The sequence below is a fragment of the Parus major genome, chromosome 10 (assembly GCF_001522545.3).
Source record: "Parus major isolate Abel chromosome 10, Parus_major1.1, whole genome shotgun sequence".
In the NCBI taxonomy this organism is placed as follows: domain Eukaryota; kingdom Metazoa; phylum Chordata; class Aves; order Passeriformes; family Paridae; genus Parus; species Parus major.
Window position 1 is genome coordinate 6,896,442 of NC_031779.1, and position 16,665 is coordinate 6,913,106.

Here is a 16,665-nt window from a genome sequence, read left to right on the forward strand (position 1 = left end):
TCCAGAAGAAAGACATCCTCAACTACCTTAACCAGTAACAAAACCTGGTAGCAAACAAAAGGAATCACTTCGGAGTGGACGTGGCAATCTGCATGAAGAACCCCAGAGCACAGTAGTTCTTTATTTCCCAGCTTCAAAGGTGGATGCTCCTCTTTACAAAGGCTGATGCTCTTAAGATTTGTTTTAAATTTTTGGATAACACAATCATACCAAAATAAACATGAAAACTGCCTTCATATTCTGTTTCATTATCACTTAGATTCTTCAAAAACAACTTGGAGAAAATAAAAACCTATCTACAATAATAAAACCATCAGGGATCAAATGTGTATTTTGCACATAAGCAAGAAATGAAAAGATAAGAATCTCCAAAGTTTCTTGCACATGAGGCACAAAGCAAATAGCCTTCCCACACTAACAGTTTCAACCAGATGATCTTATGATCTACCCTGGAAAATACCTCTGCTTCCTGATTTTCCCAGTCTTCTGTGTGTCCCTAAATACTTGCTCCTGCATAAACATCCTACTTCTCATAAAAGCTGCTGTGAAGTTCAAAAAGAAGTACTTCAGATCTCTTGAATTACAAAGAGATGGGAAACTAGACATTAATTACAAAAAAAAACCCCACAAACAAAAAACCGAACCAAACAAAAAAAACCTCACAATAAGTATCACATTCAGAAGCTGCTGAAATGTCATCTATAAATTGGGGTGAACAGTCCACCTACCTAAAGAAATTTTTAATTCCTTAAATTCATTCGCACTCTCTCCCCTATCAGTGTTTTCTAAAATATTGTTCCTGCTAGCTATATTAGAAATTCCATTTAAAATAAAAAGAAAGCATAACAAAGCTACAATATTTGGATCACTTGCTTTTATCCCAACCTGGTTAATTTTCATGAGGTTTACAGGTTGTAAAGCAGCTTTTGTTTTTTCCAAAAAAGCTAGAACCGCATATGAAAGAGGAGTTAGAACAGGCTAGTTTGGCAAAACGTGGCAGTTGAATTTTGAGTTTCAAAGAATTGTTTGAGGGCCAAGACACTGGTTTTCTCTTAAATAATACTTACAAAATAGGTTACACTAATCAAATGGAACTGAGACCAAAGCACACTGTTAATATGTGAAGTATTCATTTTCAAAATATCTGTAGTGTTTGAACTCTTCCCATTTGACATGTATTTACTCATCAACACTTCTTAAACTTACCCTCACACACCAGAATTATTATATAAAAATCATCTATTTTCACAAAGGCCTCCATTTAATGATATACAACATTTTTTATGACAGAAGAATCAAACAAGTTAAAAGCACTTCAGGGGAAGTAGGAATTATTATTTTGAAACAAAGTCCTTCATGATCATTAGGTTAAATCAAATTTGTTTCCTAACTTTAAGACCCACTCTGTTGTAGCACAATTAGCTTCTCCATTGCTGTTAGAGCACAGGTTCTGCCTACAACAACTCAAAGGATATTTTTTAAGTACTCAGACTACAGATACAGTAGCAAATGCAGCCACATTTAACACAGCCTCATCTCTTGTTTCAGTCAGAGTAGGTTTTGTCAAAAAACCCACTTGATTACTGAATCTTTTTAGACTACTTGTTACCATATCCATGATTATTAGATCATGGCCATAGGCTACACACTGGTACATATATCCAGCTGTCAAAGTGAATTTAATCCATTAAATACAAAGGATAGCTATGGACAGGGCTGTTTTCTGTATCAGGAAACATCTTTAGACTAGAAATTTTCTTCCTTGAAGAAATTTAGGCAAATGGATCTATCTGTGTTTACAGAAATGAGATGCATATGCAATCTGTGAAGGTGTGCCGAAACAGTTTCTACAATGCTGATATGAGTCCCAGACTGAAATTTGCATGTACACATTTTTAAATAACAGAGGCTACATTTAAGAAGCTGTACAGTAGACACAGCAGGAATTGAACTGAAGAAAAAACCCCATAACTTGATCAACAGAAGTAAAAGATTGAATTAAACAAGCAGAGACATCAAACTAAATACAAAAGGAGGGAGTGAATATTGACACTGAAAACAGTGCAAGTTAATTTAACTCTCCTTAGGTCATGTGAGGTTATTGATATTAACCCATTCCAAGACCACCATTTACATGAACTGAGCAAGTTCAAAAACACTTCTTGTATGTTCTACAGTGTAAACACTAGCCCTCATCTTAGAACTCAGGAAACCAGAAAATAGAAAAGGAAAAAAGAAAGGCAGCTCCTCAGTGATGTAGCAAAACAGGAACAGAAATTTTGCCTCTTTTCTAAATGCTTTAAAACTCAACAATATCTTCTCTTCACTATGCAATGATACAATCATGACAAAAGCATTCAATGGAGATAAAAAGCCTGCCTTAACTTTTTACAAAATTTTACAATTTTACAAAAATAACAGCACTAAATAGAAAGTGCACAGTAATCTTTCCTAGGACTTTGCTATTCTTAGTGAACTTTTAGATATGAATTAAGAGTTGTTCAGACCAAAAAAAAAAATCACATTTCAAGATTTATGTATTTTGTTCATTTTTCAGTATTTCATCTTCCTATAACTTAACAGAGCCAATAAAACAATAGCACAGATTATAAAACCACAGAATATTGAAAAGCATTTAATATTTTGATATGGAAACTTGTTATATGAACTAAATGATCTGTGCCTTTTATTTAAGGATTAGTCATACAAGTATAAAATTATTTCAGAATTAGAATTAAAAAAGATAAATACCTAACTTCTCGTACTAAACCCATTTAAAACGCTATCTTTGTTAAGCCTTTGTTAAATCAGGCCAGTATTTATACACACTTACATATTCAGAACACAATGAGCTTATCTCAATGTATGTCAGTGACCCTGCTGCCACAATCCCAAAAACAGTGCCTACTCAATCGGTACTGACTCAAAGGCTAAAAGGACACATAAAGAGAACATTTGTTGGAGCTGTGAAAGACCTTTTATTCCCAAACGTGACTTGAGACCAACTGGCACAGCAGTCAGAGGATACTTGGGTTATTAATGCTATGTTCGTTCCCAAGGATAGCTGGAGAGCTTCAGGACACACGTCCGCTGAGGCAGCACTAAATTTGCTTAAAAGGGGAAAATAACAACAAGCTGACACCTTGCAGAGTCTGATTCCCTTGGCTCATACTCTCCTTGTGATCAATGCTGACCTCTCCTTGGAACAGGATCTGGCTCCCACACCACAGCTTGTCTGTGCAGGTTAGGCCAACACATGTAGAAACTGTAAGTAACAAGTGCTGCCTGAACCACTTAAAGCAGCAGCTCAGCACGCTTCCCAAGGCCAAGCCAACCTGGAGCTATGCTGCTTTCCTGCTCTGCAAAAGGGACGAGGCAGGCAGGGACTGGAAAACAAGACCCAAGCTAAGGATCTCTAGTATGGCACATGCACACATCTGCTGCAGCAGGCAGAAAGTTCTTTTCAAGTACAAATAAAGTATTATTTCATTCTTCCTTAATTTCACTTGGAAGGAGAAAAAAGAAGAATGAAGTGTTTGCTTAATTCTCACTTTTATCTGTTTCAGAGGAAGTTATAGAGCTAAAGACTATGTTACATAAACAGATGTAAATGATGGAGCAAGCTATATGGATAACTTCAGAACTCATCTAATCTAGAGGCTCTTTCAGTAAAAAAATACTTACACATGGAAGTCCCAGTCCACATAAAAGAATATGCTCTACAATGCTAATCACGTTGTCTCCAAGCTTCAAAAAATTTGGGTTTTTTTTAAATTCTTCAGATTCAAAATTTTTGATCTTCTTAAATAAGCAAAAAATGAATCAACTTCATCCTGACAGCACATGTAGAAATAGATATTACAGATATCTAGAGTGTCTGTGCTCTAAAAACTGTCTCTGATTTCCCACATTTCATCTTGATGAGAAACCTCACACATAAAAAAACCCTAAAAACTATATGATCTGATGTAATACAATAAATTCATTGCCTTTTCTTAATTTGTAAGCAATTAACATTTGGTAACTACAGTCTGAGGAGGAAGCATTTATATACCAAGATATGGCCAAGTTTGCTGAAAAAGGAATCCTATATAAGGTATATTTTCCAAATAAACACAAAACTTCACATCTCTGTAAGTGATTTTCCCCCATTAGTGTCACATTTATAAATAATATGATAGCAAGACAACCATTTTACTTATAAAAAACAAAAACATGGATGAGAAAAGAATGATGAATGAAGCAGTATATCTTCCCAACTGTTTAGCACTAACCAAAATTACGGAGGAAATCCTCAAAAAATATTTTGTCCAGGTACAAAAAGGGACAAGTACTCTGGGAAACTCAGACAGTGATACTTTTGCAATAAACACTGGTTAGCTGTTAGAACCATTCAATCTCTAAGTGCATTCAAGCTAAGTAAGTTAAATAGCCAGAAAGTTCACAGAGTAAGATTTTAAAAAGCTGTAGCTTTATGAACATTGGGTTCAACCAAAGAAGCAAATAATTTATTTCAAGGAAATCTTTGCTTCCCACTCCTTTTTAATCTAGCTATGTGCTAATACTGACATGGTACTTTCAGATCAATGCACCAAGCACTTCAGGAGATGCAAGAGCTCTGCCAGGAATCCTGCCTTCAGAAGGACTTCCATTGCTATGGCAACAGCATGTTCTCCAGGATCCAATTCAGAGACAACCTGTGACACACTCATGAGAGATGGCCAAACTCCGCCGGAGCGCTCGCTGCAGCACAAGTGGCACTGTCATACACATGCCAGTTAGCACTTGCAGAAATGCAAGGTAGAAAGCAGGGGGGTTTTATGATAGCTCACAGGGCACTTAGGTTCCCTGTTTATCAACTGCTGCATCTGGGAGAAAAAATACCATTCACCTTATTAAAAAATTTTGGACTATTCAAATGCCAAAACATATATTATCATTAGCATAGAATACAAATTGCATTACACACCATCTCCTATATTTAGGCATTTATCCCTTTTCTGATCCAAATTTCCCCTAACAGGATGAGGATAAAGGAAAAGGGAAGGGTTAGTACATAGCAAAGAAGCAAATTATTGAAACTATTATTCAGTACTCAACAAGTACCTTGAAATAAAGTGAGTTTAATGAGTATAACAGACACACATGGCCACAAACTCTGGTTTTACTACTTCACTCTACAAAAATACTCCATCTCTTACAATGCTTCACCTTCTACCCAGAAATGTATTCACAAAAACACCCTTGACATCTTGAGATTTAATCACCAAACATGCCAGGTTTTATGCATCCCACATATACCACTCTTACACTCGTAAGAATTTGTATACTACATAGTAATTCAAGCAAGCAATCCAGCCAGTAATTCAAACCATTAAAAAAATACCAGAAGGAAATCTAAGTTATTTACCAATTTCTGCACTTCTACTACATTAGTTTTCAAAAACTAATAATAGTTACAGCCAGAAAAAACCTTGCCTGTTGTTGCTCACCTAAGTTCATTCACCCCAGATGATCAGATCAATCTTTCCTGTACACGATGAAGTCTGTAACATGGCTGCATTCTTTGTTTCTGACAATGCCTAAAATAGTTTAGCCCCTTTTAAGATTCCTTCTGGTTGTGCTGTACAGCACTTACATCCTGAAGGCCTGGTAAGGCTGTTGGGTGTATCTGGAGAAGACAGGGTCTTGCAATCTCTAAAGCCTCTCTTCTTCCTTTTGAAGTATCAGCCATTATGTAACTTGCTTTGCAAGTAGTAATATTGCAGATTGTTAAAAAAATATTGCAAATAAACTAATTAAATTAACAGCTGAAAGAAGAAGAAATATGGGGGTTTAGCTTGTGTTTTATTGGGGTTTGCATTTTTGGGAGGTTTTTTTAGGCTTTTTTATAGGGTTTTTTGGTTTGCATTTTTTCTGTTACGATTTTGGTTTTGTTTGGGTATTTTGGGGGGAGAGTTTTTTAGTTGAGGAGCTTTTAAATTCAACACCTTAGAAATACTCACAAGTATCTAATTCAGATGCTCCTGTCATAAGTTTACATATTTACAAAGTTTATGCTCCGTTTTTTTGTGTGTGCTTATTACTGTCCTCTGGCAAGGGAACATGATATCAAAGATATTTTCAAGGTTACCAAAATAAAAGTATTACACAGAGCAGAGAACACATACCGGACATGACATGCATTTATACAAGAATTGGCAGAAATGTGCATTTGTTTTATAAAACCTAGCTAAGGGAAAAACTTTTGCATTACCATTCCATTCAATCCCCTTACATCCAAGCATCACAAGCACTAATCTTGCAAAGACACACTACAAAATACAGCCATTTGAGCTCTACAGTAGTAAGCACCAGACATCATTTTTAGAAATACACAAAAGCTTTTCATTACTCCAAAACTCAGTCATCTTCATTAAATCACCATCTCTTCATAAAAGCCTTGGCTTCATTTAGCATTCAGGAAGATGAAAGAGCAGCTACCCTCCTTATGGATTACTTCTCTATTACAAGAGAATGCTTTGCACGTCAAAAGCAAACAGCAAAGGATTAAATGATATTGTAGTTCCTGCTCTTATTTATTTGCAATGGGCAGTGAATAGAATTGCAAAGAAACAATCAGTGATTATTTTAAGCTGTGTTCTTTTGCAAGGATTATGACTCATGAAGTTGCTGCATAAAGAACTGGAACGGGATAGGTGTCGCATTGGAAATGGTCGAAACAACACAATATGAAAAATGTTTGTCCTACAAGCAAAGATGTCTGATTTAATCATTTCATAGGATAGCCACAATAGCTCTTGGGATAACAACAAGACAATAGTATCTTGCATTCAAGTAAACAAAAAACAAAAATATACATGTTGAATTCCATTCTCCTACAGAAGACTAAATATACCTCTGGATTTTTTGTTTATACTGGGTTAAGGGTAAAATACATTTTAAATTCAATTTGACTTTAACACACAGAACATGCACATCTATGATCTGATATTCATTTGCATTTTACCTGCAAAATATACACAACTAGAAATAGCCAAATTTGGATTTTGATTAACTAGGTGCTCTTCTAACAATTAGTTCAGCCTACTCATCTTTATATTTAAAAAGGAGGAAAAAGAATATACCATCTAAAATATAATTTTAACAAAACATACACTTCAGCATAAAATTCCAGCCCAGCCTAACACAAGTTTTGCTGTGTTACCACTGCTTCAGCAACAGCAAAGATCTCTTCCTGAGACAAGCTAAACACAAAATGTGTCCTACAGTTTTGTTCATGAAAAGCAAAGTAGAAAGCAAGTGGTTAAACTTCTTACTGGAAGTCCACACAACTAAGAACCTGATAAAGACATGGAGACACCACTGTCCCTGTAACTACAACTGGCACAGAAAAAAACCAACAAAATCTGCTACCAAAAAAAAGCAAACTTGAAAAGTGCAACTAATACCTAACATGCTTACAAAAAACAACATAGGCAACCTCTGTAGAAAGAAGATCAGAAGCAAGAAATCAGGTCCACTGCAATAAACAAAATTTACTTCAGAAAAAAAAATACAAAATTATCAGCTCTACATAAAAAAAAATCCACCTATTTCCCACTTCGCAATAAATTGCTACCATAACAAAAATGTAGACTTTTTAACCATCTTTTAAATGCAATCCCATAGCCCTAATATGAAAGTGTACAACTTGTCTGTGAAAGACAAATTTCACTTAGTTTTATGCTGGTTTTACTACCATTCACAGAGAACATTGACCCTACAACCAGGGATGCAAAGTAAACACTTTTAGTGAAGTCTTTTTCACCCCCTCCCTTCCAAATACTACTTTAACACACTGCCAACAATTGTTCTGGTGAGGTCAAGCAAGATTTTTCTGCATTACACTGGTAAGAACATGAAGTTTATGCATTTCAAAGCAATTTCACCCCTTTACTTGAAAAAAAATAAGAAATCACATCTCTGGTACACAAGAAAGTAGTGAAGTTCAGAAGATTGATTTGGTACTTTTTAGCCTGATTATCCTCTGAAAACAGTGAGATATTATAAATATAACAAAAGCTACTCTTTCTGATCATTCTTGGTATTCAGTTAACATCTTCACCAAAGAAGTACGTCCTTTATGTTTTTGAATGTTGTGTTTACAAACACAGTTCTGTTTTACAGATGAAAAAACAAGGCATTCATTCAAGACATTAAAAAAAATTATCGTTATCTCATCTTAGACTCATAATAGAAAAAAAAACAAAACAAAAACCCCACAAAAAAACCCAACAACTTTACCCATACAACCATTAGTAAATAATGCATTGTAGTATTTAAAAAGTCCATCAAGTGCCATAAAGTACCTCCAAATCATCAGGCTGAGGTATACAATAGATCTGGGGACTTCTACAGTTTCAAATTACTTTAAAAATAAACAAAAAGTAAACAAAACCCACAAAATGCAGGAGTGGCCATTACAATTTAATACAGGAAAAAAACCCTCAGATATTAGAAATAAAATTCCTATCCTTAGAATGATAATTTTTAACTGAAGTAATACTTTTCCCCCATTTTCCTATAACGTTTAGTAACCAAAAGTGATTGAGGTAAATACAATATTTAAAACTAGTTATGCATGATCAATAACAATTTCCAAATAATTCACATGCAAAAGAAAATACTGCTTTTGCTTATTTCTTTCTTTATTTAAAATCTTTTGACCTCCTCACAGGAGGACATACAAAACCAATCAAGATTTGCTACATATTTCTGGAAAAATGCTAACACATTGAAATGGACAATGACTGTAAAAACAGTTTTCAGAGAACATTCTTTATTTCATGCGGTCATTTGTTGAAAATTAAAGTATGGAAATTAGTACTTATTTTTAAGTGAATTTAGATAGAAGACTTATTTATTATATCTCAGATCACATCTGGCTCTGTGGGTACTTAATCAATTTTATATAGTTCTGAAAATGCTCAGTATTATTTCCCCAAAAACATAATCCTTCCACATTAGAGGAAGAAAAACTGCATCTCCATGGCCAAGAGAGGTCAGTTCAAGAAGCCTAGAAAACTATTTCCATTTATGTGCAGCTTCCCACTTTAAAAACTGCTTTCACAAGCCTTAGTCTTACTAAGAGATACAATATTATATTACTGCCTTAAACAACCTATTCATAAATACACACACTGTTCAACGATTATACTATACCTTAAGCAATTTCAGAAAAATACAATTTACCAAGTTAATAGCAGAGTAGATTAACAGAAACTCATACAATGGTATCTGCAGGCTCAACTAAGGATAAAGCAGAATTTCCTGAAACAAACAGCTGTAATAGGACCTTGACAGCAGAACAACTAAGGGGTTAAATCCTCTTTGTGTGACAGCTGGAAAGAAGTGAGGGGAAGGGGTACTTTGGCAAGCATGTATGCATGACCAGCTTTTAACATGTAATTCCTTTGCTAAAGATCAAAAAGAGACCATAAACAAATAAAGGCAAAAAAATCTAGAACTTAGTAAAAGCTGCAGACATGAAAGTTTACAGGGAGAGATTACGAGTTCAGCTGACATTAAGGGACACACAAATATGTAAGAATCTCATTCATACTTCTCTTCCTCCTCTTTATCCAAACCTTTAGTCCTCGCATTTACATTTCTATCAACACTGCTTTCTGGATAAATACAAAATTTCAAATCATATTCTTTCCCACATGTCATTAAGAACACTCTCCAAAGCAGCTGAATACTCTTCATCACTTAGAGTAGATCAGAGAAATCTGGGAGAACACAGAGATACTGGCTGAGGGAAAGATGACGTTGGAAGGTACTCCACCCTAGATAGATGCACATCAGGAAAGGACAGGGCGCTACTGCAATCCCAGATCTTCTGAAGCCATCCAGAAATAACATTGCAAGGATCTTCCTTGCATCCCAAACCAGTAACATTTTTATGGGGTTTGGAGGTTGGATGTAACACAGTGACCACACTGCTGCTCTCATCTAAGGCAAAAGTTGATGGAAATACAGGAGCAACTTTTTGAAAGAATGGTTTCCACAGGCCAACACAGCTAAAGACAGTTTCCCTTATTAATGGTGCCAAATGTATCTCTAAACAGAAGAAAGGCCGGCACTACTAAAAATTCTCAAATCTTCTATTTGGAAAACAGCAAAGAATTTCTGACCAAGTGTCATGAGGTTCATACCATTATCATCTTTCAAAATCAAAGTCAACAGCAATGGACTAATATCTTTTTCTCTGCTCTCCAAACTAGATTCAGACTACTGAGCTGTTACAGTAACTCTCTCTATTTCCTCAGTCCTCAAAACCTCAATATCCATATGACTACAAACACCTTGCAAACACTGCTTTTAAACTGAGGTGTCAGTTCTCTCCACTTATCTAACATTTTTTCCCTTCTCTTTCTTAAACAGGAGTATGGAAGCTATATTACACAGGAATATATACTATACTTTTCAAGACTTTTCATGGAGTGCCTGGTAATTTTCCAGAGGCAAGGGATGGAAGGAGGACAGTGACAGTGTGACAGGGGCTGCCAACAGGCAAGCTGTAGTCATGTATTTACTGCCTCTGCCTCACCCTTCAGGTTTCTAAATGCAACAGGTGAGGGATCCAGACTGACATCCTGCTCTCATTTGCACTTGGACCCTTTCAAGAGTAATCCATGGATCTACCCTACAAAAAAATTAGAAGGTAAAGAAGCCATGCACACTCTTCTGCTTTCAGGCACAAGGCTTCTTCAACTCTCCCAAGGCTCTTCCAGAAGAGGACAGAATTTAGCACCCCTCAGACCAAAAATTAAATTCCAGGTTACCAGGTCTGCTGGTTCACCTTTAATGAAGGTAGAGGACAAACTAGATATTAAAAAATTAAAAGTAATAGAAAAGCCACACTGCTGCATGACCTAATGTTTAATCTGGCCACTCCAGATTTCCAGCATTTAACGCACATTAAGAGTGCCTTTTCTCTTAAGCAATTGCATAGATCATTGAACAGAGTATCTAAATCATTGCCACCCAGGTAACTCTCCCCACTTTTTTTGTTTGTTTGTTTGTTTTTTGTTTATTTGGGTTTTTTTACAAGGAACTGCTGATGGAAAATTGAAAAGGAAATTAGAGTTTACAGTATTGACAAAGTCAGGTTTTGTTAATTTTGGAAACACTGCTTGGTAACTTACTAGAACAACTCAAGAATTGCCATTGTGCCCCTTCTCAAGAGACATGGCCCTAATGACACTCAGGTTAATGGCAGGCTATCAACTTAACTAGTCTTTGCATCAAACCACTAATTAGTAGCCCATCCCAATCTGATGCACCCCTTACAAACTCAGTACCATTAGTAGAGAGAAGTGGAAAAGGCAGCCAGTCTCTTGAATCTTTATAAAAGATTGTACAAACCCAATTTTATTGTATAAAACCAATACAGATATCTAAACAGATACATTCAGAAGTATTTTGCATGAATGAGGAATGTCTAGGTACAAACAAGATTTGTGCCCAGAGCTGTTCACACCCAAATCTGCATGCTTATTTTTTCATGAAAGTCAGAAGACTCTTACAGGCAAGAGAAGTGTCACATTTTGACAACTTAGCTCCAAACTGTACCTCTTACTTGAAACTCTTATCTTTCTTTTCTGCTATACATCCACATTATCTTACTTCGTCTCTTTGACCGATACCTCATAGAAGCATGTGCACAGCCACATGCAAAAATATTAAATAATTATATTAGTACACTGAAAGGCTATTGAAAGTACATTGAAATTGATACACCACAGAAAAATATTGTCTTGGATTTACTCTTCCTTGCAAAAGACAAAAAAATCAAAGATTTATTTTACAGGTACCAAACCTGAGATTAATAAAAACTCAGTTACAGGAAAAACTGAGATTGAGATCAAATCTACTAAAAACCATAGGAAAATTCCACTACCATTGCCCATGGCAGGCACCTGCATATCGTGACTGGTTGCTAATGGAATTACAGTAATAAAGGGTGTTGGGCAAAATCAGTAACCATCCAAGTTTGTATTGGCATATGTGTTGTAGCTTAGACACAAGCAAAACAAGCCAAAATGTCATTGTAAATCACAAACACTACCATTAGCCATAGTAGCAACATAAAATTTTGATTTTAAATAAAATAAAATTTAAAAAGACTGATTAAAAAGCCCAATGGAACAAATCTCTAACCTTTGCCACCTTCTACTACACCTTCTAAAACAGAAATTACTTCCATCTTCAGAAGGTGCTTCTGGAGGAGAAAAGAATGACAAGTTCTGTTTTAAACAAGAATTAAGTACAACAGGTATGACAAGGAATATTTTGTGGCTTAACTCACTGGCTTACATATCAGGTTACTTTACTAATATGTTTATTTTTACCACTAGTCTGACCAAGTTATTTGACTTTATCAGCAGCTTACATGATTTACTGTCATAATATACTACAATATAGCAGATTTGTTCACTTCTTTTATCTGCAGCTTTCATTCATAACTGATTGACTTGAAGAAAGCAAGACTGCCCCAGCTATCTTTTAATCAAAACACAATGTTCACCAGTTAATCCATGACAGCAATTTCTTACAAATCATAGATCAGTTGTATTAGCTGTTTTATTCATCCAACCCAACTACACATACGTTTTTAAAATATAATCATCAGAATTATAGCATATCAAGCTTGTTACATCAGAATTAATACCATACACCCCAGTATTTCCAACCCTTCCCAAAGCCACACCTGAAAAACAAATAAAACTTAACCATTCTTTAACAGGAACTAATTTGTCCTTTTAAATTAGGGACCTGGAGGTGGTAAGGAAAAAGCATCATGAGCATTCCTTCCTTCTAAATCAGATTTCCCAGAAATATACAATCTTGTAGACACACAATTGATCTTCACCTACTTAATGGGGGCCATTAGGCTGAATCTCAAATCACTGGCAGGTTGGAGGTGTTTGCAGATGTTTATTTTAAGTTTAAATGAGAAAGAGGGGGCTCTAAAATAAAAAACAATGAACACAATCTTACTCCAACTAAGGAAAAGTAAGCACTTTCCTTTAGTTTCATTGTAAAAATATCACAAAAATAAAACTGAGCTTAATGGGAAAGATATTAAAGCAAGCTTCACTTCTCTAATTGCCATCAAAACCACCGAAAGTCTCTGTTAGAGGCAGCAACATCCAAAGAAAAAAATAAGTACTTATTAGAAATCTGCACATAGAGTGATTTTCAGTCATAAATAGCTCAAAGGAATAAATACCTTCTCTTTTCTTGTTTCTCTCTAAAAAGTCAGTTAAAAAAAAAAGCTTTCAAGTATTGTTTGTCCTAGAAGTTGCAAAACACTTCAAATTATAGCAAGACCACAATTAAATCAAAGTACTTAGAAATTAAATGCCTGTATTTCATCACTAATCTTGACATAATTTTTCTACAATACTTAACACTGTCTCAGAACACAACTGAATAAAGAATAATAATAAAGAAGTTTGTCACCTCTCACTCCTGCGGAGTAATCCCCCCAGGTCAAGGCTTAGATCATAACATTACCAGAATAAGGGCATATAATCCCACTAACCAGTAAATCGTTACAACTAGAAAGATTTTTAATGAAAATCCACAAATATATACTACTATCATTCCAAGGGAACTCAGCTGAGGTTGTAGCTTGTTTGACAGTTGCAGTATTGTACTGAGGATTGGTATTTATAGAAGGATACACCATATTGGTAAAGAAATTCAAGGAGTCACTTATGTTTCTCTTAAAGAAATAACTATTCTGGCATTCTCTCTTTTTCTAAGACATCCAAGGGAAGAAAGGAAGCATTAGCTACAAATAGGACACGCCACATTATTTAGCAGCGCTATAAAACCTATAGTAAAAATAAAAGCTCTATTGTTCAACAGAAAAACATTCTACTCATTCAGAAAAAGCAAGGACAAAGTGGGATGAGATGCTTAGGCTGTGCTCCCCACAATTAAGTTTTAGGTGCCTGGCTGTCTTTTAAAACAAACTTCAAAGAAAAAACTCTCTTAAATATTTGTATTTTAAAAAAATTAATATTAACTACATCATAAGACAGATTTGCTGTGCTACTATTGCCATTAACTTAAACTTGATGTACTTTCAAAGAGGAAGAGGAAGCCAGTCACTTATTTTAGGAGAAAACCTAAAAGACTTCTTCACGTACGTAACAATTACATTTGCTATATAGTTTCATGAAATTAAATGTGAGAGAAAGTCTCTGGAAAGTTTGAAAAATTTCTCAATTAAGAAGTTTTAAGATGCTTTTAAAAACAAAAATCCTTGAGTGGCACTAAGATGCAGCGTCATTTGGAAATAACAGCCCTGTCAACCTAAGAGGCCAACGGGATATTACTGCAAAACTTCAAGCCACTACTTCACTTCTCTACTGGTATTCTAAACATTTGTTTTCATTAATTAAAACACAAACATCATTTTGTTGTATCCATAAGAGCAAAAATATCATTTCACTATATTCAAACAAGATGAAACTACATTAAAAGTTTTATCAAAAACTTACTTTGTTTCCTCTTTTGTAAAAAATAATATTCCCTTTAGGGAATAACACAAAGCATCTGTTTTAAAATTATACTTTTTTCCTATTACAGTCTTAGCTTAAAGGTCTCAGACACAGCTATTAGGTGGACCCTGTGATAATACCTAGAAGCCACAAAACACATGCAACATGTAAGTACAGTTACTTGTTCTCCAGATGCATGGATAAAGTTTCAACACAAGAAAATTCTAGTTGTCAAACCTTTGAGAGCTACACATTTTTTGAGAAAATTGTATTAAACTCACAGTTTCCTTAAAACAACATGTCCTTGAGTCAGGAGTATTTAACTATTTGGCATTTTATGGAAGTTTTTTCCCTTCATACCAGGGGGCTAGGAAATTCTTCAACTGAACAGGTAGGTTTGATTTTCTCAAACCAAAACAACAGTCATTCATTTTTAATATAACAAATACACAACTTCCATGTCAGTATGGCTAGAGATGCTCAACAGTTCACTATACAGTGACTAATAACCTAAGACACAGAAAGGAACACCATTATTAAAGCTAGCAAAATGCCAGCTTTTGAAGATGAAAACAGCACATCTCTAACTGATCTGAGTACCTTATGAGTATATGCACAAATGAAAGATTTCAATACTCTGAGAACATGAAGACCCGGTGAGATGAGCATTATCTATCTTGGATGCATCCTACCTGATCCACTGAACTGGCTGCTTCCTAGCGTAGTTGGTCTGGTTTTTCCACTATTTACAGGTGGGGAAAACATCTGCAAAACAAAAAAAAAAAAAAAGACAAGTTTTAGTTGGCTTTGAAAATCTGTGCTGAATTATTAATATAAACAGAAAAGAGGTTAATAGGAAACTATTTTTTTTCTATTTTCTGCATGAAAACAAACAGAATGCAAGATGCATGTTTAGACAAACAAAACCAGTAAACTGAAGTATTCGTTGCTATTATTAATAGGACCAAAACCTCATTTCTACGTGAACACAAACAACTTAAAATTAAAAGGACACCTACTACTGTGACAATTTCAAATAGCTATACGACTTCCATTTTTTTACTCAAATTATATTCTTACTGATCTGTGAGTACAAAGTCACTGCATAAAGACAGCATTTAAGAGACCGCAGTTTTCTATTATAGTTATAAATCAAGATTTTGGTATGTAAAAAGTATCACACAGAAAATACCTACCATTTTCTTAGCCAAGACCATCAATTAATAACTTATTTTATTTGTAGGCAATGATTTTTCTTTTGTTTAAAGAAAAAATAAAATAAAACAATACAAAAAATCCCCCCAAGAACCAAGGTACCGGTGCCACACTCCAGCTTAACCAACGTTAATTATTAGATTATGCCATCACTGGGTCAGCCTGATTTTAACCAGTTAAACCAATTGACCCAGCTGGTATTACAGTATTAAATCTGGAAGTCTAGACATTACATCAAAGTTCAGGTGTCCAACTTGGCTGAGGCAGACCCAGCCAAACCCTGCACGCTGCTGCCCCTGCTCCTCAGTTCGCATGACCACGGAGAAGTCATGAGAAGACCTCGGAGAGTATCCTACCGCGCTGAAGTCCAGCAAGTCGCTCAGTTCCTTGTCAGTTCCTATAGCGGCCATCCTCTGCTGCTGGGAATTCATCTTCCTCCGCTCCTCCGATCACCTTTCTAGGGCACAGGGAGAGAGGCACAGGCAGCACTCCACGCCGCGAACCCGGGCCCCGCGAAGAGGGGCCTCTGGTACCTGCACCCCTGGGGCGGGGTGGAGACTCCCGGGGGAGCCTCGCTTGGCCGAGCGGGCTGAGGAAATCGGCAGCAGCAGCTTCCCAAACTAACCAACTCTCTTCAAGTTTCCTCAGGCTCCCTCTTCTCCCTCATTCCACTTCTCCCCCAGCCTCGAGCAGGGCACGGTCACGCCGCAGAAGGGCCGCGGCCAGGAATTAAGTCCCCCCCAGGCAAGCGAAAGCAAATAAACAGCCGCGGCCCGGCAAGGTCCGGAGAATTAGCGAGAGATTAAGTGACTCACTGTCCCCGCAACAATGGGGCTGACGAGCGGGGCCGGACAAGCCTCAGCAGAGCCATCTCTGCCCCGGCATTATC

General features: G+C 36.0%; 1 protein-coding gene across 7 annotated transcripts in view; it reads right to left on the reverse strand.

Moving 5' to 3' along the window:
* The window catches only part of TCF12 (transcription factor 12), a 159,592-nt gene that overhangs the window by 142,183 nt on the left and 744 nt on the right, over positions 1–16,665 (reverse strand). For 6 of the 7 annotated variants that reach the window (XM_015638553.3, XM_015638554.3, XM_015638552.3 and 3 more), the window contains exons 2-3: positions 16,133–16,233; positions 15,254–15,326 (exon numbers count right to left, since the gene is read on the reverse strand). In XM_015638553.3, coding sequence (XP_015494039.1) covers positions 15,254–15,326; positions 16,133–16,207 — 148 coding nt within the window. In that variant the 5' untranslated portion in view covers positions 16,208–16,233. Of the gene's footprint in view, positions 1–15,253; positions 15,327–16,132; positions 16,623–16,665 lie in introns of those variants that run through there. The other variant, XM_015638549.3, reaches the window with a different exon arrangement.